General features: G+C 40.5%; 1 protein-coding gene across 1 annotated transcript in view; it reads right to left on the bottom strand.

Moving 5' to 3' along the window:
- LOC109916712 (ankyrin repeat and fibronectin type-III domain-containing protein 1-like) overlaps positions 1-22,239 on the bottom strand; it is a 91,646-nt gene that overhangs the window by 44,009 nt on the left and 25,398 nt on the right. The window contains exons 2-3 of the mRNA XM_020516449.2: positions 3,242-3,437; positions 468-672 (exon numbers count right to left, since the gene is read on the bottom strand). Of these exons, the coding sequence (XP_020372038.1) occupies positions 468-672; positions 3,242-3,421 (385 nt within the window). The 5' untranslated portion in view covers positions 3,422-3,437. The remainder of the gene's footprint in view (positions 1-467; positions 673-3,241; positions 3,438-22,239) is intronic.

The following is a 22,239-nucleotide window of genomic DNA, read 5'->3' as shown; positions in this document are numbered from 1 at the left end:
GAATGAATTCTTCCTTGGTTAATCTAGGCTGATTGAAGTGCAACTCTAACCCTGCCACTGTTCATTTAACTCCACACAGGTTGGGGAATCAGAAATGGATCCTCCTGGTTCTTGGAGAGCTTCCATTTTAATTTAAATTCAATAAGTGGGATTGATCTTTTCCAACTTGTTCCAATGCCCTCTTGTCCCAACAGGATTGATTAAAGCAGCAGTGAAAGCAGTTTGTACAGTGGTTAAGGGAATAAGCGTTTGCCAATTCTTAACATCAATTCTAAAACTCAGTCGGGGGAACTTATGGAATACTTAACCTTTAATAAGAAAAATTCATTTTTCTCACTTAGGCCCACTGCAGTAAGTGTAACGTTGAATCTTGTAGCGGTGTTACTGCTGATTATCAGTTAGTTCCATCTCAGATACAAAGAAACAAGGAGAGAATCACAGTGAAGCCTTCAGCATTCTCTACTCACATTGATGGTTATCCCTGGCTCCAGCATTCATTAAGAGGCTCGCCATTGAGATGTTATTAGTCAGCACAGCAATATCCAGTGGTACAAGTCCATTGCTGGTAACCTCATTCAGGTCATCCTGTGTACCTGGTTGGTCAAGTATCCGTTGAACTGCATCAAGATCTTCATGTTCCACAGCATCAAAGATTGAATCATACTGAATATTCTAGAATTTAAAAGGTAAAACACCCTCATGCAATTTTGAAATACATCATTCTGTATCCTGATTTTGGAGTTTATAGAGACCCCAACTCAGCAAATTTGTTATTTCCACCTATAGAAAGCATGGAACTGCTTTGACGCCTAACAAAGCATCCACTGGAAACAGATACCAAATCAGGTTTGCCTGGAATCCATTTCAGGCTACCTGCGTATCACTTATTGATTAAGTTTGGCACAAGCCTTGCAGAGCCTCTCTGCATCCCATTCATGTAGTGACTCACAGACTTTCTCACTCACTGTTTCCCCTCTGTCTCCTTTTTATAAGAAAATCCTCTAATAAAATATTTTATGTCACCCAGTTAACATTGAGCTGATTTATTGCCTGGTGGTCCTATATAATTGACTTGTGCTTGTGGTATTGCCATAAAGAATGCAGGCTCTTTGACCCAGCTCAAACTCTCCGAATTAAGAAGAAATGTATGTGTCACTAATAGCTCTACCATGCAGTAAATGAATGCGTGAGGTCCTTGCTGCATTTTGCCAGCTCCAGCTCCAACCTCCTCAACGCACTCCCATTTTAATTTCCAGTATTTAACAAACAAGTTTGCAAAAAAGTCAGGCAGGAGCAATCAAACATTTGTGGTCCCTCTCCATGCATACAAATACTACTTGTATTATCCCTAGGGTTAGAGAGGTAGTGGTGAATGATATTCTTGAACTGCTGCAATCCTTGGGACATAAAAAACACCCTCACTGCTATTAGGAAAGGTGTTCTGAGATTTTGATCCAGCAACAAGTAACAGCAGTACGGATCCAAGTCACGATAGTGTGGTTCCAGAAGGAAATTTGCTAGTGGAGGTGTTCACATGCATTAACTGCCTTTGTCCCTAATTGGTAGGAGTCATGAGTTTGGAAGATGCTGTTGAAGAAGTTTGGGTGACTTGGTTCAGTGCAGCTTGTAGATGGTACACACTGCTGCCACTGTGTGTCAGTGGTGAAAGGAGTGTACATTGAAAGTAACGAATAAGATGCTAGTCAAGTAGGCTGCTTTGACTTAGATGTGGCTAGCTTTGTGAGTGTTGATGGAGCTGCATTCATCCAGGCAAGTGGGGAACATTCTATCACACTCCCTATTTGAGTCTTGTAGATGGTGGGAGACATATGACAGATGGGATGTAAGTTACTTTGAACAGGATTTCTAGCCCCTGACCTACTCTTATAGCTACTGTTTTTCTGGTGCAGTTCAGTTTCTGGTAACCCCCAGGACTTTGAACCACAGAGATCCCTCTACGCCATCACTAATACCTGGTTAGCCACAGAGCTTTTGGCGTCCTTAGATAATTTTGTTTTATGAATGTTTTCATTTTCAGGCTCCTTTTTGTTACTCTGTCAACATCCAGTTTATGTGGAACTGAAAGATGGAAAGAATGTTGGAAAACCTGGCTGTGACTGGTTTCTATGGTAACAGCAGTGAGAGACTCCATTCTGTAGAGCTAGGGAGTCGGACAGGCAATGGTGCAGCTTTCATTTCAACCTACCATATGAGTCACAATGCAGGTATATTTTTCCAGTGTGACTCATTGCTCTGTGGCATTTCACTATAATACTTACGAGATGCCGGCGTGCTCTTCGAGTCATACTGCGGTTTAATAGAGTGGTGTTACATTGAACCTTATAGTGTAATTACATACTGTGGGCTTATTACAATCCAGAGACTTAACCATCTCAGTATCTGATATTGAACATTGAGATTTTACATCTTAGGCACTTAAATGTTCTGAGCAAAGATTCTGAAGTTAGAATGTGGATCAAAATGCTCTGGTCTGTGGTAGTTCCTGAGCTTGTCACCATTGTCATTGAGATTCTGTCAGATCTGACAGTGGCAGAGATATCTGCACCATTTTCAGTGGTATGTACCTCACATTCCTGATTAGAAATATATTAATGTACGTACTGGTGTGGAACATAAACAATGAATGAAATTGTTAGGTCGAACAGCCTACTGCAGTATTGCAAATCCAGTTGGCTCTTTCTTAATCACAGAGACCGGTAGAGCAAATACTGAGAATAATAATGGTTACAAGGATGATAGTTAGTAGGGCCCAGGATTTATCCTCAGAATTACCTTCCTTTTTTATTATTCTTTCTTGGGATATGGGTATTGCCAGCAAGACCATTATTCAATGCCCATCCCTAACTGTCCTTAAACTGAATGGCTTGCTGGGCCATTTCAGAGGATAGTTAAAAGTCAACCATATTGCTGTGGGTCTGGAGTAATATGTAAGCCAGACATGTGAAAATGGAAAATGTTTTTTACTAAAAAGGATTTGTGAACCAGATGGATTTTTATAACAGCCAGGCGTAATTGTCATGGTCACCATCACTAAGACTAGCGTTATATTCCAGCATTATTAATTGAATTTAATCGAACAAGGTTTGTTGTTGGATTTGAACGCATATCCTCAAGACATTAGCCTGGCCTTCTAGACTTCTGTTCTAGGGATATTACACCGACTTCTGCAAAAGCTAGCATAATAAACTGTTGATAATCAGGTCAAATTGTGAATCCACACCAGGGATGAAGATTTCTTGCTTCTTTCTTTCTCTATTTTTTTGATGAGGCAGGCTTCATCTGAGCTGGAACCACCCTTCAGTCTGAAGGACAAGTTGCGATATAGTCTCTTGGCAGCATTTGGAGACATCGGCCCAAGTGACTTCCTCCTTTGAAGAGGTTCCCTGATTGGATGCGTCATTTCACTCTGTGTGCACCTGGGAAGAAAGACATTTCTTTATTTATTGTGCCATGATTTTTACTGAAAAATTGACACTGTTTCAAAATCAGAGAGATTACTGTGTCCTCCCTCTGCTCTTTCCATCAATCCATGACAGTGACAAGTCTCACTACTAGGGGCAGACTAATCCCAGATATTCACCAGAGCTGCTCAGAATCAAACCACTGAGAGGTGTGCATCTGAGAATCAAAGCAACTATCCTCCTGACTTTTCCTCCAACCCTGCAAGAAAGTTGAGAATCTAGTTGACATTGTTTCACAATGCTGAGATCAAGTTCTGGAGCTCAAAGAGCAGAGAATCTCAGTTACAAGATAGCTCATGATCACAAGACTGTTTCTTTTCATTTACTTATAGGATGTGGGCATTGCTTAGTGTTTATCCTTAACTGCCTCAGAGAAGGTATTGTGAGCTTTCTTTTGAAAGCTGTACTCCTTTCGGTGTAGGGACAACAACGCAGTTTGAAAGGGAATTGTAGGTTTTTGACCCAGTGACTATGAAGGAACAATGACATATTTCCAAACGAGTAAAGAAACTTGGTTGTGGTTTCTATGCATCTACTGTCTTGGTCCTTTGAGGTGGTAGAGTTGATGGTATCACTCCTGTTGCAACTTTCCTCCAGGAAAGTTCCTGGCCAAAATCCTTGAAAATTTGGAAGGACACTGTTCCAAAATGGCCCCAGACTCCTGATTCTGATTTAAAGATCCTGAGGGGTCTTGACAAAGTGGATATGAAGAGAATGTTTCCTTTTGTGAGAGGATCTAGAACTAGAGGTTATTGTTTAAAAATAAGGGATCACCCAGGTGAGGCAGAGATGAGGAGATTTTTTTCACAGAGGGTTCAGTCTTTCAAACACTCTTCCACAAAAGGTGGTGAAAATAGATTCTTTGCATATTTTGAAGACTCATTTTCCAATGAGCAAGGGAATTAAAGGTTATTGGGAGAAGGTGGGAATGTGCAGCAATCAGATCAGTTAGGACCTTATTGAATAGTGGAACAGGCTCTAGGGGCTGACTTGCCTACTCTTGCTCTTAATTTATATGTTGGTATGTATATTCGATTCTGAATATCTAGCTCCTGAGCTCAGCACTCACCATTTTCTTTGAAGTGGTAGAGAGGAAACAAGGGCAGGATGTATTTCACACATCTATGGAGATAGTGGTACATTTCAAAGTGAAGCTACTTCAGTTAAAAGCAAATTTTTCATCATTGAAGTTTCTGTAAAATGAATTATGGGATTTACAATTTTGAGAATTTGACTCCTTTGGCATTGTTATCAGTAGGTAAGAATGGATTTGATCTGTGGAACTGCCAAGGTTTTAAGTATTTTAAATCGCCTGCTCATTAAATTTTAAAAATTAAAAAGCCTATATAATTAAATGTTGTTGACATCAGCCTGAGAGTATTGTAATGCAATTAGGTTATGGAAGGAGTCAAGAGGCACTATCATTATTGCAGCGAGAGGGGGCGGGGTGTGGTCATAAATTTACAGTTTGTTTGGTTGCTCTAAGTGATTATAAAGGGATTAGCTGATTTTGATGTACAACTACGGTAAAAATCTTTGTTATTATAAGGAATCGAGAACATAAATGAACTCAAATCTATTGAATGAGTTCTAATCAATGAATGTGTTTCTTAAAATATAGTGAAGCTTTATTATATTTCAACATGGTTTCTGAGGGCCGCTCATGATGGGTACAAAATGTGTTGGCATGGCAGGTGTGAAGGCAAAGGGTAATGGATGGGAGGGGCACGGACTGGAAAGTTGACATAGAGGTTATAAAGGGCTATGGTGTGAATACAAGGGCATGAGATATCCCGGAGGGTAGGTTTGCATGGAAAGTGAAGAACCACGGCTGTGGATAGAGGGGCATAAGCTTATTTGGAGAGCTGATGTAGATGTGTTGGGCCAAATGGCTTCCTTCTGTGCTATAATAATTCTATGAGTCTTACAGTTTGGCAAGAAGGATTTGAGAAGATACGGGCATTGGGTAGGAGGCATGGGGTGGCATGAGTTACAATGGATGGGCCGAGGCTAGGAGAGAAATCATGGGCCCTGTTGCTTTCCTTGTTCCCAGGCCCCATAAAGCAACCCTCCTTTCAACCTTCACAGTCTTTGTCTTGCACCTTTGTAATGTGCTTTGGATCCTATAGAATACAATAATGCAGCATAGAAGGAGTCCTTTAGCCCATTAAGTATGCACCAGTTCCTTTCAAGAAAAATCCAGTACGTCCTCCTTCCTCCCTTCTCCAACTTATTACTTACCTATATTTTTTCTCCAAGTATATTTTCAATTTTCTTGTGAACACAAATGTGAATCTGTATCCAGTACAATATCAGGTAGGTTGTGCATTCCAAATTCCAATCCGTTTTTGTGTAAAACTTTTTTCGTGGACTGTCTCCAGTTTTATTGCCAATCAACTTATGAAATTAAATCTGAGCCATCTGCTTATCGATTCTTCAGCCATTTGAAACAGTTTCTATTTGTTCTATCAACGCTTTATGACTTTATACATTTTAATGAAATCCCCTCAGGTTTTTTGGGTCTAATCTCAGCCCCTTTGTAATTCCTTATTCCAGGTCAATTTCTTGTAAGGTCTCTACAAAGCTTTCACAGTCATTCTGGTGCCCAGAAATGGAAATCACAGTCATTGCAGTGTCTAATTGTGTTGTATTAGTTCAACAAAAATTCTTTGCTTTTGTACTCTATGCCATTGGAAACATGAGTTTCAATATGCTATATTTTACAACCATGGCTTTGACAGACAATTGCACACTACTTGGTTGTTCATATTATGTAAACAGTTCCACTTCTTTGAATCTGGCCTTCTGCCAAAATAATTTTTTCAAGGGTTTTTCTTAAGATTTTTTCAAGTGCTACCTTTTGATTTTCCAGGGCTACTTTTACTAGGTGTTGCAGCCACATAGTAACAATACCTTCATATATGCTGTATTTGGACTCATACAGAAGGAGAATTGAAGAATTTGTCAATTATCCTCAATTGAAGCTAACTTACAGCTGAAGCACAAAAGAAAAACATTAACTTATTAGATATCACAATATTTAAATGGGCATGAGACAAGAAGCATAAATTAATGGAAGTTTTTTTAAAATGTCTCTCAAAGAAGCCAACATGCTAAATACACCTTCCATAGACAATTGAGGTCACAGTGAATGCATTTCCATTGCATATAGACAGAGTTGGAGTATTGTAACCAAGGCATTACTACAGCTCTTCGCAGATTCTGTTCCTCATGTTTGGGATGACCTTGCTTTGATTGGTCACACTGTGATGGAGGGCTGCTGCTCAGGTTGGAAATTTTCCCAACTCCACATATCCAATTCAGGAGTGAAATTTTGGCCCCACCCTAGTAACTTGAGCAGAATTAACATGAGAAGTCTCTGCTTTGGAAAGAGAGGAAGCCATGGCCGGCAGATTGACAGCAACTTAAAACGCTCAGTAAAGGAATAAATCAAGAAGGAGCGTACAGCATAAAAATAATCTAAAAATTAAAAATAAAAGCCAACATGGCCTCAATTATGTGTCAAAAAGTGACTGAGTAAGTTAAACTTCTCTTCTAACTGAATTTCTGTATTTTGAGTTGTGTTTCTGTTTGTTTTGAAAGCCATGGCCTCATACACGACATACAAAAATAAATTACGACAATGGGGCTACAGTGGAACGTGAATCAGTCATGTATCAAGTAGCAGCTATACTCAAGAAACATGCAAGATTCTGAGGGGGCTTGACAAGGGTAGATGTTGAGAAGATATTTCAACTAGTGAGAGACATTGTTACATAACAAGAGGACACACAATTTAAAACCGAGATGCCAAAGAATTTCTCCTCTCAGAGGGTAGTGAATGTCTGGAGCTCTTTACTCCAGAGAGATGTGGAAGCTAGGTCACTGAAAGTATTTAAAGAAGTGGTAGACAGATTACTGAAATAGCGTGGAATCTCGGGCTATGATGAACTGGCACAAAAGAGGAGTTGAGGCCTGGGGCAGATCAGCCATATCTTACAGAATGGCAGGACAGGCTTCAGGGGTTGAATGGCCTACTCTAGCTCCTGTTTCTTATGTTCAATATTACATTTGTTGAGGAAGAAGTAAACAGAAATACACATGTAAAATTGGAATATTTACTGCTATGGATTTACGTATTTTGAAAAGGGTATAATACACATTGATAAATTACGCAAAATTCATCTTGGGTGGACGGGGATGTTCTTCCAGAAGTCAAGTTAAACCAGTAAATGAAGGGCAGATACGAATGGAATCTTCCAAGCACAAAATACTTGCCTAGGTAGCAATTCCTGAGCTTCCGAGCAAATACGGGAAGGTCATGTTCCAACACTTTATCCCGAAATGCAAAGATGACAAATTCATGGTGATATTCAGCACTTGCAGTGATTTAGTGATAATCGTGCGGCCCTCATTGGCAGAAATACTGGCACAGCAGACAGCTCAATTCAACATTAACAGAGATGCTGTTTTGCAATAAGTTTGGAAAGGGTTGGAGCATGGGGATATTTGTTTTGTTTTTGTTTTATTTTGTTTTCATCTGTGCAGACTTCTAAGTTGCATGCACGGCAGCTAAACATCAGTGCTGTGACTGTAGCATGGCCCTGTAGCAAACAGGGACCGATGTTGGTTAGAATCATACCCGGCACAAAGGAAGATGCTTGTGGCTTTTGGGGCTCAATTATCTTAGCCACAGAGCATCAATGCAGATGTCCCTCATTATCCGCCACTATCCTAGGTTTACTGTTGACCAGAAACTAAACTGGACTAGCCATATAACGTTGTGGTACAAAATCAAAACTGGGAATTCTGTGGTGGGTAACTCACCTCTTGACTCCCCAAAGCCTGTCCATAATTCAGGAGTGTGATGGAATACTCACCACTAGCTTGGATGAGTGCAGCTCCAACAAGAAGCTTGACGCTATCCAGGAGAAGGCAGCCCATATGACTGACACCCTAACTAACGCCTTCAACATTCATTACCTCCACCACTGTGCTCAATGGTAGCAGTGTGTGCCATCTACAAGATGCACTGCAAAATCACAAGGCCCCTGCAACAGCACTTTCCAAACACACAACCTCTACCACCTAGAAGGATAAGAACAGATGCATGGGAACAACACCACTTCAAAGTTTCCCTCCAAGGCACATACCATCCTGACCTGGAAATATGACTCCATTCCTTCAGTGTTGTTGGGTCAAAAATCCAGGAACTTCCTCCCAAACAGACATCAATATCACATGGACATTTTTTTTATTCACTTGTAGAACATGGGCATTGCTGGCTGGCCAGCATTTATTGCCCATCCCTAGTCACCTTTGAACTGACTGGCTTGCTAGGCCATTTCAGAGGACAGTCGAGAGTCAATCACATCTGGATCTGGAGTCACATGTCTTCCAGGCCAGGTGAGGATAGCAGATTTCCTTCCTTGAAAGACATTAATGAACTAGATGGTTGGTTTTTTCCAACAATCCGCAATGATTTCATGGTCATCAGAAGATTCTTAATTCTGGATTTTGTTTTATTGAGTTCCAATTCCTACATCCCACCCATCGTGGGATGCAAACCCAGGTCCCCCGAACATTACGTGAGTTTCTGGATTAATAATCCAGTGATAATACTAGTAGGCCATCACCTCCCCCTGCAGTGCTCAAGAAGGCAGCTCACTATCACTTTCTCAACGGCAAATTAGAATAGACAATAAATACGTGGCTAGTTAGCAAAGCATATATCCCAGGAATGACTAAAGTGAGAATTAGGACAGACCAGCAAGGATGGCAGATTTCTTTCCCTGAAGGAATTACTGAGCCGGACGGGTTTATGATAGTTTCATGGTCTTACTAGCTTTCAATTTCAGATTTTAAAATAAAATCTATTATTGAATTTAAATTCCACTAGCTATTGTGGTTGGATTTGAAACCATGTCCCTAAAACATAATCTTGAGCCTCTGGATTACTAGGCCTAGTGATATTATCACTGTACCATTATCTCCCCACCTTTTAAAGCAGAACTCCATTTTTTTTGGAAGAGGCTGGTGTTTATGCTGGTTTCTTACCCAAATTCATCTCTTTCAATTCATCCACATTCTCAGTCATTGTGCGAGTGTGTTGAGGACAAAGTAAATATAATGCTACCTCTATTTTAACCTCGATTTAATTAGACCAGATTGCAGAGCTACAGGCCCAGCAGTCAGCAAAATCGAGTCACTATGGTTAACCACAATTTTAGCAAGATTACTATTCTACTTTCTGTTGTCACATAGTTCCAGATCACTTACAGGAGATTCCTACATCAATAAGCACAATAAAACAAATGAAAACATATTTTTTCTATTCAAAACTAGTAGATGGAAGCGTAGTACGAGTGCACTTGGTGTTTGCACAGAAATAGAATATCCTAGCCCACTTTGGAGCGTCACACTATTGACTTAAAAAAAGATAATGATTACCCTTTTCATCTATTTGTAATTATCAATCTACAATATTGAGAACATGCAGTTACTGGGCAGATTTTGTTTGTGGAAAACTTACATTTCTCTTGAGAAAGACTTACATTTAGATAGCATTTTTCACCTCCACTGGATGGCATAATACATTTTGCAGGAAATAAAGTATTTAATTTTTAGATTTGACACTGTTGTAAGGTAGAGCAACACAGTAACCAATTTACTCATAGAAATATCCAACAACCAGCAATTATATAATTGGTTTATAACAATGTTGGTAATGGAATAAATGCCGATCAAAATGCTATCCAGAACCAAGGTAGAATTCCCAGCTCTCTGCCAGGTAGCCCCTTGGAAGCTTTTGTACCTGCCTTCCAAGGCTGAAATTTAATGTTTCTTCTGAGAAATGGCATCTCTGACAGTGCACAGGACTGCACTGGAATGTCAGCCTAATTGTGCAGTCAGAGTTTGGAATGAAGTCTAACCTCAATGACTCAGAGATGAAAGTACTACCACCAAATTGACTCTGTAACTGCTGAAGGAAGTTTTGAATTATAATAATTTTTGATATTCATTGAATTTTAGTTTGTAAAACACTACAGAATTTCCTATTTTTCAATTGTACAGTAACAGAATCAGTAATTCAGTCACAAAAAAGTTATTCTCCCCTTGTTTGTTATCATAGAATCCCTACAGTGTGGAAACAGGCCATTCAGCCCAACAAGTCCACACCGCCCCTCCGAACAGCATCCCACCCAGATCCATTCCCCATTCCCCATGTCTAACCCACCTAACCTAAACATCCCTGGGCACTATGGGCAATTTAGCATGGCCAATCTACCTACCCTGCACCTCTTTGGACTGTGGGAGGAAACCCACGCAGACAATGTGAAAACTCCACACAGACAGTTGCTGAGGCTGGAAATGAACCCAGGTCCCTGGTGCTGGGAGGCAGCAGTGCTAACCACTGAGCCACCATGTCGTCCCTAACATGATTCATGTAACATGCAACAAGTAATTAGGAAGGCAAATGGAATTTTGTCCTTCATTGCTAAAGGGATTGAAATAAAAAGCAGAGAGGTTATGTTGCAGCTGTACAAGGTGCTGGTGAGGCCACACCTAGAGTACTGTGTGCAGTTTTGGTCTCCTTACTTGAGAAAGGATATACTGGCACTGGAGGGGGTGCAAAGGAGGTTCACTAGGTTGATTCCGGAGTTGAGGGGGTTGGCTTATGAGGAGAGACTGAGTAGATTGGGATTATATTCATTGGAATTCAGAAGATTGAGGGGGGATCTTATAGAAACATATAAAATTATGAAGGGAATAGATAGGATAGAAGTAGAGAGGATGTTTCCACTTGCAGGTGAAGCTAGGACAAGAGGGCATAGCCTCAAGATTAGAGGGAGCAGATTTAGGACTGAACTGAGAAGGAATTTCTTCACCCAGAGGATTGTTAATCTGTGGAATTCCTTGCCCAGTGAAGTAGTTGACACTACTTCAGTAAACGCTTTTAAAAGGTAGATTTTTTTTGAACAATAAAGGAATTAAGGGATACGGTGAGAACGCGGGTAAGTGGATCTGAGTCCACGAAAGGATCAGCCATGATCTTATTGAATGGCGGAGCAGGCTCGAAGGGCCAGACAGCCTACTCCTGCTCCTAGTTCTTGTGTTCTTGTGTATTCGTTTGAATTTCTGTTTGAATCATCCCATGTTGCCATAGAGATAGATTTTTTTGGTGGAGCCTTGATGAGAATGTTCTTTTGTTTAATTTAGTCAGTTTGGGTTCTGGAATGGCAACACAGCTAAAAGATTTGTTTTAGTTAAAGAACTCTGTAGTGGTCCTTTTATGTGTCATTTCAACAGCCCTTTACCACTGGCAGAAAGTGCACCATTTAGTCCTCATCAACAACGTGTCCTTCTCCAAGACCACCTCTGAATCACACACTGCAGAACTCATATAAGAGTCAACAATGAAACTCATGTAAATTTTACTAGACAACAATGAGTTGTTCCTGTCTAATCGCACCCTGATTTTAACTCTCACAACAATAATTTGTATTTATAGCATAAGGAGATAATAATGTAATGAAATGTTTCAGCTGTTATCAAGAAAGGTTTGACATCTAGCCATACAAGGAGATATATTGGCAGGTGACCAAATCCTTAGTCAAAAGCATAGATTTAAAGGCATCTTAATAGTCAAGGGAAAGAAAGAGCGATGGAGAGATTCAGGAAGAGAATTTCAAAGCTTCAGGCTTATGCAGCAGAATGCGCAGTCCCCAATAGTGGGTGATGAAAATCAGAAATGCTCATGAGCAGAATGGAGGAATACAGAGTTCGCAGAGCTTTGCAGGACTGGAAAAGATTGTCTAGTGATTGTAACAAGGTCAGCCAGCTGGACTTTATAGAATAATTGGCGCTGTTAATCTGGTCCTATCGGGGAGCCCTGCCTGACGTAAAAAGATTGAGTGTCAGTGATACTGACATTCTTATGCCTTACTCTGTATGAGACAGTACAGTCAAGGACTGTTTATGTGTAAATAAAGGGTGACTTGGTGATGGGACATTGGCCTTCGTAGAGTTACTTCAGATTACAGAAATAGGAAGGGTTAAGCTCATGGAGGGATTTCAGATGCAAGAACAAGAATTTTAAAATCAAGGCAATAGAGTTAAGTGTAGATCAATGAGCACAGGAAAGATGTGATGAATGGGATTTGGTGTCAATTAGTGTGTGCAAAGCAAAACTTTGCCCAAGTTCGTATTTACAAAGGATGGAAATAGTAGGTCAATGAGTAAAACATTGCAATATTTAATTCTGGAGATAAGAAAGATAATTAACCTTTATGGATGTGGACAACACAGAGGTGAACACAGAGGGTGGACTTCATAGAGATACTGAGCTCTCACGTAGAGAGCTGATGGGTGGGAGACCCATATTGCTGCTTCTAGGAGAAGCCTTGCAGGATTAAGTGCCACCCAGGCAGCTAAACAGGCAAAAATAGAATTTGGATCAAGCAGCTTAGAACCAAAAATCACACCTATCAAGAGTTGTTGACTAATCAGAGGCTGGCAGTTCTTTCCAATGGCAGAACCATAACCAAGTTTGTTGCTGAAAGGACATCCAACAGATATCCTAGATCGAGGAGCAACCCAGGCCATAGGTAAGCAATGACAGGAAGGGTTTGGAGGACTGGAGAATGGCCACTATTGTTCCTTTGTTTAAGAAGGTAAACATACATAATCCAAGTAATTTACAGGCTAGTAAGCCTAATGTCAGTAGTGGGGAAGCTGTTGGAGAAGATAATGAGAAACAAGATTTATTTACATTTGGAAGCAAATGGACCTGTTAGTGATATGCAGCATGGGTTTGTGTGGGGAAGGTCATGTCTCACCAATCTGATTGAGTGTTTTGAGGAGGACCAAGAATGATTGATGAGGGAAGGGGAGTGCATGTTGTCTACGTGGACTTTAGAAGGACATTTGATAAGGTATTGCATGGCAGGCTGGTACAGAAGATAGAGTCTCATGGGATCAGGGTGAGCTGGCTAGATGGATTCAAAGCTAGTCATAGAAGACAGAGAGTAGTAGAAGGGTGCTTTTCAGAATGGAGAACAGTAACTAGTGGTGTTCTACAGGGATCAGTGCTGGGACCTTTGTTGTTCGGAACATATATAAATGATTTGCAGGAAGATGTAGGTGCTCTGATTAGCAAGTTTGTAGATGACACCAAAATTGGTGGAGTTGCAGATACTGAAGAGAATTGTCAAAGGATACAGCGGGGTATACGTAGATTGCAGATTCTGACAGAGAAATGGCAGATGGAGTTTAATCCGGACAAATGCAATGTGATGCATATGAAGATCGAAATCAGTTTCAAATTATACAATAAATGGCAGAACCCTGAGGAGCATTGACGAAGAGGGATCTGGGCATACAGGTCCACAGATCCCTGAAAGTGACAACATAGGTGGATAAGGTGGTCAAGAAGGCATACAGCACACTTGCTTTCATAGCTGGGACATTGGATCTAAAAGTTCAAAAGTTACGTTACAGCTGTACAAAACTTAAATTAGGCCACATTTGGAATGTTGTGTGCAGTTCTGGTCACCACACTACCAGAAGGATGTTGGATGCTTTGGAGAGGGTGCAGAGAAGGTTTATCATGGTGTTGCCTGGTCTGGAGGGTTTTAGTTATGAGGAGAGGTTGAATAAACTTGGATTGTCTTCACTGGAAAGACTGAGGCTGAGGGGCTACAAAATTATGAGAGGCATAGATAGGGTGGTTATTCAAAGGCTTTTTCCCAGGGTGGAAAGGTCAATTACAAGAGGGCACAGGTTCAAGGTCAGAGGGGAAAGTTTAGGGGAGATGTGTGGAGAAAATGTTTCACAGAGGTTGGTGGGTGCCTGGAACGCATTGCCAGTGGAAGTGGTGGAAGCAGACATGTTAGCAATGTTTAAGGTGTATCTTGATAGACACTTGAATGAGAGGTGAACAGAAAGAAACCATACACAGGCAATAAGTAGCGGGTCTAAATAAGGATTAGAATTGGCTCAGGCTTGGTAGGCCGAAGGGCCTGTTCCTGCGCTGTAATGTATTGAATTGATTGTTTTGTGGGGTAAGGGGTGCAGGGAGAGAGGTGTAGGAGAATTGACTGTAAGGGCAGGGAATGGTTCTCAGCAGGCAACTCTCTCCCCGATGTCATGCCCCTTGATCAGGCACCGAGCACCTTTGAACAAGGGACCTCCGTGCCTCGAGGACACAAATAGGTCACACATTTTTACCTGCAGGTGAACAGGCCCATTCATCACTGGCTTAACACCAGCAGTAACAGAATGATGTTTTTAATTAATCATTTACTTCCCACTTAAAGGTCTCTGTTTGCGGTGGGGCAATCCTACTTCTGGCCTTTCTACCACAGAAGGTAGGGAGACAATAGCCTAGTAGTTACATTGCTCGATTATTAATCCAAAGAATTAAGTAATGTTCCAGAGACCTGAGCTCAAATCACAGTAGGGCAGATGGTAGAATTTGAATCCAATAAAAATCTGGGTCTTCTCATCACTGGCTTAATTCTGGCAGAGGAAAGAAAGCAATGGGGTTCAGGCATGCCACCATAGCATCTCTCTAAATGCCCTTCTCACCTCAAAATGCACCACAAGAAAAGCCTTAACATTCCAACAAACCTTAAGCTTTTAAAATGCTGACTGTAATTTAAAACTAAAATAGTACAGTAACTGCTATAAATATATTGATAATATTTTCCAGTACCACTCCTTCATCCCCATTCCTCCCACCACTGTATACCTGGTGTTTGCATAAAGTCCCTGAAAAACCACGTCAAATTAAATCAGATCACTCAGCAAATGGCAATGATAATGGGGCACAGGAAGATGTACTGTACTTGGATTTCCATTAGACATTTGATAAGGTTATTGCAGAATGGTGCTCATGATGTAGGATGTAGCATATTGGCATGGAAGCAAGATTGGCTGGTTAACTATGAGCTGGGGATAGGCATAAATGGGCGCTTTTCAGGTTGGCGAGATATTACTGATATCATGCCACAGGGATCAGGTTGGCACCTCAACCATAAAATATTAAGAGAATCTATCTATCTATCTATCTATATATATTTATATATTATATATATATATAAAAATATACACACATTATATCATTAATTTATTTATGACTCAGATTAGGAAACGAAAGACTTGGTGTTGAATTTGCTGATAACAAAAGGTAACTAGGAAAGTAGTTTGTGAAGTGGACATAAGGAGGTGATAAAAAGCTATAGATAGTTACGCGAGTTGGCAAAGATGTGGCAAATGTAGTAATAATGTGGGACAATATGAAATTGTCCACTTTGGCAGGAGGAATAAAGCATATTATTTAAATGGTGGGAGATTACAGAGGTCTGAGATGCAGAGGGACCTGGTGATCTCTTGCATGATTTGCAAAAAGTTAGCATAATAAAAGTACAGCAAGTGATTAGGAAAACTAATTGAATGTTATAATTGATCACAAAGGGAATTTAAAACAAAAATAGGGATATTATGCTTCAATTATATGGGGCAATGTTGGAGTACTGTGCACTGTGTTGGTTACCCTATTTAAGGAAGGATGTAAATGCATTTAAGGCAGTTTAGCAAAGGTTCACCATCTGGCAACAACGGGAGATGGGGGCTCTCTCATGAAGAAAGTTTGGACACACTAGGCTTGTATCCACTGGAGTTTAGAAGGGTAGGAGGTGACTTTACTGAAACATAAGCCATCGGGTCTTGATAGGGTAGATTTAGAAAAATTCTTTCCTCTTACAGGAGAATGAGGGGCCACTATTTAAAAACCAGGGCTCACCAATTTGAAATAGAGATTAGGCATTTTTTTTTCTGATATAGGCTTTTTAGTCTTTGGAATTCTCTTCCTGAAAATGTAGTGGAAGCAGGGTCCTTGAATATTTTTAAGATAAAGATAGATAAATACTTAAATGAAAATAGAAATTGCTGAAGAAACTCAGAATCTGCAGAGAGTGAAACAGTGTTGATGTTCTGTGCCCAGTGACCCTTCTTCAGAACTGACAGCATCAAGGAAAAAGTGAAATTTATCTTGATGACAGGGCTGCGAGCAAAGGGGTGAGTTGATTGATGGAGACAGAGCCCAGAGACAGGGGGGAAAGTTAGGCAGACAAAGGCATTGCTGATAGCAACCAAGGAAGAAGAAAAGCTAGACAGATGACAATAGGGACAATGAGAGGGTTAAAATGGGTGAGCTGTGCTGAAAGGGCCTGGGGTGTGGCGATGGGTAGAGGATATAAGAGATGTTCAGGCTCTAAAATTATTGAACTCAGTCTTGACTCCTGAAGGCTGCGAAGTCACTTGGCAGAAAATGAGATACTGCGCCTCCAGCTTGCGCTGAGCCTTGCTGGAGCATTGCAGCAGGCCTGTCTTGGGTCTTTCTTGAGGAACTTTTATTTCAAATTTCTAGCATTCCCAGTTGTTTGTTTTGGGGATAGATTCTTGTTAAGCAAAGGGATGAACGGTAGGTGGGAATGTGGATTTGAGGTTACAATCAGTTCAGTCATGATCTTACTGAATGGCAGAGCAGCCATGAGGGGATGAATGGTGTACATTTGCTCCCAATTCATATTATTTAAATTATATGTTGACAGCTTAATGCTTTCCATAGTCTTATTCAGAATGTAAGAGCTCTTACACTGTTCCAATGAAGCTCAATGGGAGTTTAAGAAATAGAAGCCCATCTTTCAGCCTTCCAAACTCCACACTGAGTTCAACAATTTCATTGCCCCTGTTTCTCAGACAACAGCAGTTGATGATTTTGCTGTGGCTGTACACATCTCCTATAGAGCCATCAAGCCATCCATCATGTGTTACTTTATTGATCCCATCACCTTTTTACTTTGCTTTGCCTCATCATCCCTTTCATCATGTTAAACCTCTATCTTCCATCTTAACACAGGTCTTGCCATTTTGTTTTCTTTTCCCCCATTCTGAACCTTTCCCATGTCTGTACCTGTGTGAAACCTGTAACCACTCTTAAGCACTGTCAACTGTGATAAGATGGTTAACAAGCTGAAACAATAACTGTTTTCTTTTCCACAAATGCTAACTAATCTGCTGAGCACTTCTGTACTTTTTGTTTTAATGATGTGTATATCTCTTGTAAATATCTGTGGAATAATTAGGGTGAATGGAAACTTCCATGCATTGCAACTGTGTATTGAAATCTGAATGACTAGTTTGTGGCCTCATGCTTTATTCAGTGTTCTGGAGCCTGTTGAAGCTGCTTGAGGTTCAGAGCCAATTGAAATAACCGCCCACTGAATAGTGCAATATCCAATTGCTCAGAAATGTTAAGTGTCCTCGAGAGTGATTTGTGCAGTGGACAGAAATACAAAGAAGTCTGAATGTTGCTCACCTATGTTATATTTTTGTTCAGAGTAAAAGACCAGTTCTTTATTTCTCATGGCAGGAGAATTATACCACAGGGCCACAGATTTTAAAAACTGGCAAAGAACCCAAGGCAAGATTAGTTTTTAAAAAAAATTATGCAATGAGTTACAATGCAGAGGCACTAGCTTAATGTAGTGGAAGTGAGTTTAATAATAAAATAAAATTGAAAAATGCTTAGAGTGGAAAATTTGCATGGTTATTGGGGAAGGGAAGGAGGTCTTATAATGCAATGGGTCTGTGTTTCTGTTTTGTGCCACAATCTCTGTGTTTGACTCCCTCTCTGGGACCTGATGGCCAAGGAAAGTGTTCATAACACAACTAAATAGGTAGAGTATCAACCTGTAAATCCTCCCAACACACCAATGGCAGGTTGTAAGAGTGGTTGAGATTCCTAGTCAGCCATGTGATGAACAGGAGTTTCTACCATCAATAGCAATGTTTAAAGTGTATCTTGATAGACACTTGAATGAGAGGTGAACAGAAAGAAACCATACACAGGCAATAAGTAGCGGGTCTAAATAAGGATTAGAATTGGCACAGGCTTGGTGGGCCGAAGGGCCTGTTCCTGTGCTGTAATGTATTGAATTGATTGTTCTGTGGGGTAAGGGGTGCAGGGAGAGGGGTGTAGGAGAATTGACTGTAACTGTGTATTGAATTCTGAATGACTAGTTTGTGGCCTCATGCTTTATTCAGTGTTCTGGAGCCGGCTGAAGCTGCTTGAGGTTCAGAACCAATTGAAATAACCGCCCACTGAATAGTGCAATATCCAATTGCTCAGAAATGTTAAATGTCCTCGAGAGTGATTTGCGCAGTCGACAGAAATACAAAGAAATCTGAGTTCAGAGTTCCAGATTACAATATGCATGTAAGAGTATAAACTTGCCACAGCAACTCCGATTCCTTAGATGGCTGGATAGTTGGTGCGAACTAGATTGTTGCCACAAGCACAGGGGTTAATTCCCATTCTGGCTGGATTGGCTTTGGAATCTGACTCCTTGCTCTATCCATGTTGGAGACTGGTGCTGTGGATCAGATCAGCCTTTGGGCAGAGGACTCAAGAAGATGAATGTTGTAAGGAGAATGAAATTAACTGACCAACTCTTTCAAGGAGCTGACACAGGAAAAATAGACTCAATGGCCTCCTACTGTGACATTATTATTGAACCTTTCCTCACTATGAACAGCATGCATTTTATGCTCAGGCCTAATAAAGTCCTCATTATGCAGTCAACTTATTGACAGGAAGAACAAAAGGAAGAAGGAAAAGAGTTGCATTTATACTAGGAACTTTCATAACTTCACAATGTCCCTCAACAGTTCATAGCCAATGATAGACAAACAGGAGGCTGGAAGAGTCGGGTATTACCCTTCTTCAGCCTCCTGTTTGTCTACCTTGGATTCCAGAATCTGCAGTTTTTTTTTGTCTATAGTCAATGATAGTTCTCTGTATAGTCACTGTTTTAATGTAGGATTTGTGACTGCAAACTCCTGTAAGCAGCAAAGGGATAAAGACCAGGAAATCTATTCTAGTATTGCTTAGATAAATGTTGGCTAGGACACTGGATATTACAAGAGACCTCTTAATCCCTTAAATATCAGAACAGGCAGAGTCAAAGCTTTATCTGACCATGATGGTGTGCTATGGGATATGTACCTTTAAAAATAAATGACAAGTGCAGAAATAAGGAACAAAGCTGATTTGAGTGTTTTACAAAACTATAATCACCTCTGTGGTTTGCAAACTTTCCTAGTTAGATTGTGGAACTTGCTGTCACATGGACTAACTGAGACAGAAAAAGAGGAAACTAGATATTCACAAAAGACAGAAAAGAATAGAAGGTTGTACTGATGAGATAGGGTGACAATACAGTTAGTCTCAGGGTCTTAGGGCTAGGAAAGAGCTATTTGACTTGGGTTTTGCACTGTACACAATTCTAGCCTCTTAATTGTAGAAAGAATATAAAAACCCATAAAAAATGTACAAGAAAGATTTACAATAATGTTATTGGACGTTAGAGTCTATAACTATCAAGAAAGACTGAACAGATTGGAGCTCTTTTCTCTAGAAAGACTTGAGGTTTATTTTGATAGACCTTCAAGTTTATGTTAGGATAGTAGATGTTTTCAATAATGAGACAGATGGAAAGAGTCCATAAATCAATATTTCCCAAACCTTTCCCCATTATGACACCGTTTTCAATGCTTGAAAATTGACATGCTTCCCACAGTAAGACCCTGTGAGTTCATGGTGGGGATAGAGGGAGGGAGATAGAATTGACAGTAAGGTGCTGGGTAGAGACCAGTGAGAGTGGCGATAAGGGAGACATGTAGGTGTGAAGTACAGAGCTATGAGAACTGGGGAGGAGGGCAGCGAGAGAACTGAGAGCAGATGTCTGTTGGTGCAGGAGCACACCTGTTGTAACTTGGATGGAGGTTCATAATGGCTGTCACTACATCAAAGCTCGTGAACAGCAAAATTTATGACCCACTTATTCCCATTTTGGGAAACACTATCGCAGGATAGCCACAAATAAATCCGATAAGAAATTCAAGAGAAACTTCTCAAGGGCAATGAGAGATGGGCAATAAATCTGGCCCAGCCAGTGATCACCTACCAAGAGTGAGGAGGATGCTGAGTTCACTATCACAGGGAGTAGCTGAGGTGAATACTATAGCTGGTTTAAAGGGAAGCTCGATAAACATTAAGAAGAAAGGAATAATAAGATATACTGATAGGTCAAGACAAAATAGAGTGGGAGCAGATTAAACAGGAAGTGGAGCAACAAGTAACAAAGTTGATTTGAGCATTTTACAGAACTTTACCTATTGCCACCTCTGCACTTTGCAAGCTTAAATTGGTCATTTCACTGAGCCATGACAAATTTGAATTACCCTTGAAAGGCAAGCAGGTCACCTGCTCCTGCACTGTGCATTGCAGCCTGTTGTCTACAGATGATCTTTGAAACAAATTAATACGTTCAGCAAAATATAGTGTTTTAGGTTAAAATAACACCAGGAGGTAGCAGCAGTCACTGATGACGGTAACGTGCACTCAACTCCTACACAAAGCCTTTCTGTGTCTGACTCAGAGTTTCTCAGTATGACAGACCGCAATGTTATAGAAAGTGAGACACAAATGGAAACTCATCCTTAGAACAAAACAAGAGTCACAAACATCAGGTTCACCACAATGATGGGCCGAGGGTTTAAATTCCAACAATTCCACCTTTTTCTACCCCATCACAATCATTGCTTTTTAACTTACTGTGTCTTCCATTCAACCTCAGACCTCCTGCTGTCTAACCCTTCAATCTGTTGCTCAATAGAAGTCTGACAGTACAGTGAGATTTCTAACAAATGTACTCATGCAACGCTGCAGGTCATACAGTCATACAGCACGGAAACAGACCCTTTGGCCCAACTCATCTGTGCCAACCAGACATCCCAATCTGATCTAGCCCTATTTGCCAGCATTTGGCTCATATCCCTCTAAACTCTTCCTATTCATATATCCATCCAGATGTCTTTTAAATGTTGTAATTGTACCCGCCTCCACCACTTCCTCTGGCAGCTTGTTCCATACGCGCACCACCCTCTGTGTGAAAAGTTACTCTCAAGTCCTTTTTAAATCTTTCCTCTCTCACCTTAACCTAAAGTACAATGCTGGGAATACGTTAGTGTAACATCAGGAACAATGTGTAACATTACTTGTGCCATGGTGTGAGTTTGTTGGTGTAATGGTGAGTTTGCTGTTTGATACTGCACCATCACAGCAGTATATTCCCTTCATCATATCATCAGAATTTTGATTATGATCCAGAGGTAAACTGTTTATATTCATAACAGTCAATTTTCAACTAATTTAATCTGACCATTCAGAAAGGTACAGGCCCAAGAATTTCGGTTGTAATACTTCAATTTTTGGGCCGTTCAGAGCAGTTACAGTGAGTAAAATGGAGCTGTGCAGTTAGTTGCCAAAATTTCAACTCAGAATTACTTGCTGGAACTATCAATCCTGTTAATTACCTGTCCCGAACGCACTGGGGTGCATGTTAATCAAGATCGATGGGAGTGATCAGATTGTTTTAGAAGGTTCTCTCTTCTTCCAGAAGCTAAGGGGGAGTTTTGCCAGCTGAAGACTGCAGACCTGTAACCACTACAATAAAGAACTCAATACTATTTGCAGCAATGCAGGTGACCGCAGTCTGGACTACTAAATATGGTAGTAGTGGCAATTACCAGAGGATGCAAATTTAAAATAACTTGTAAAATAAGTAGAAAAAGCTGGACAGATTTTTTACTTTACTTAATGTGTTATAATCTGGAATGCACTACCTGA

Source organism: Rhincodon typus, chromosome 37 (assembly GCF_021869965.1).
Source record: "Rhincodon typus isolate 14 chromosome 37, sRhiTyp1.1, whole genome shotgun sequence".
NCBI classification, from domain to species: domain Eukaryota; kingdom Metazoa; phylum Chordata; class Chondrichthyes; order Orectolobiformes; family Rhincodontidae; genus Rhincodon; species Rhincodon typus.
The sequence above is the reverse complement of the archived record's forward strand: the minus strand, read 5'-3'. Positions and strand labels throughout refer to the sequence as shown.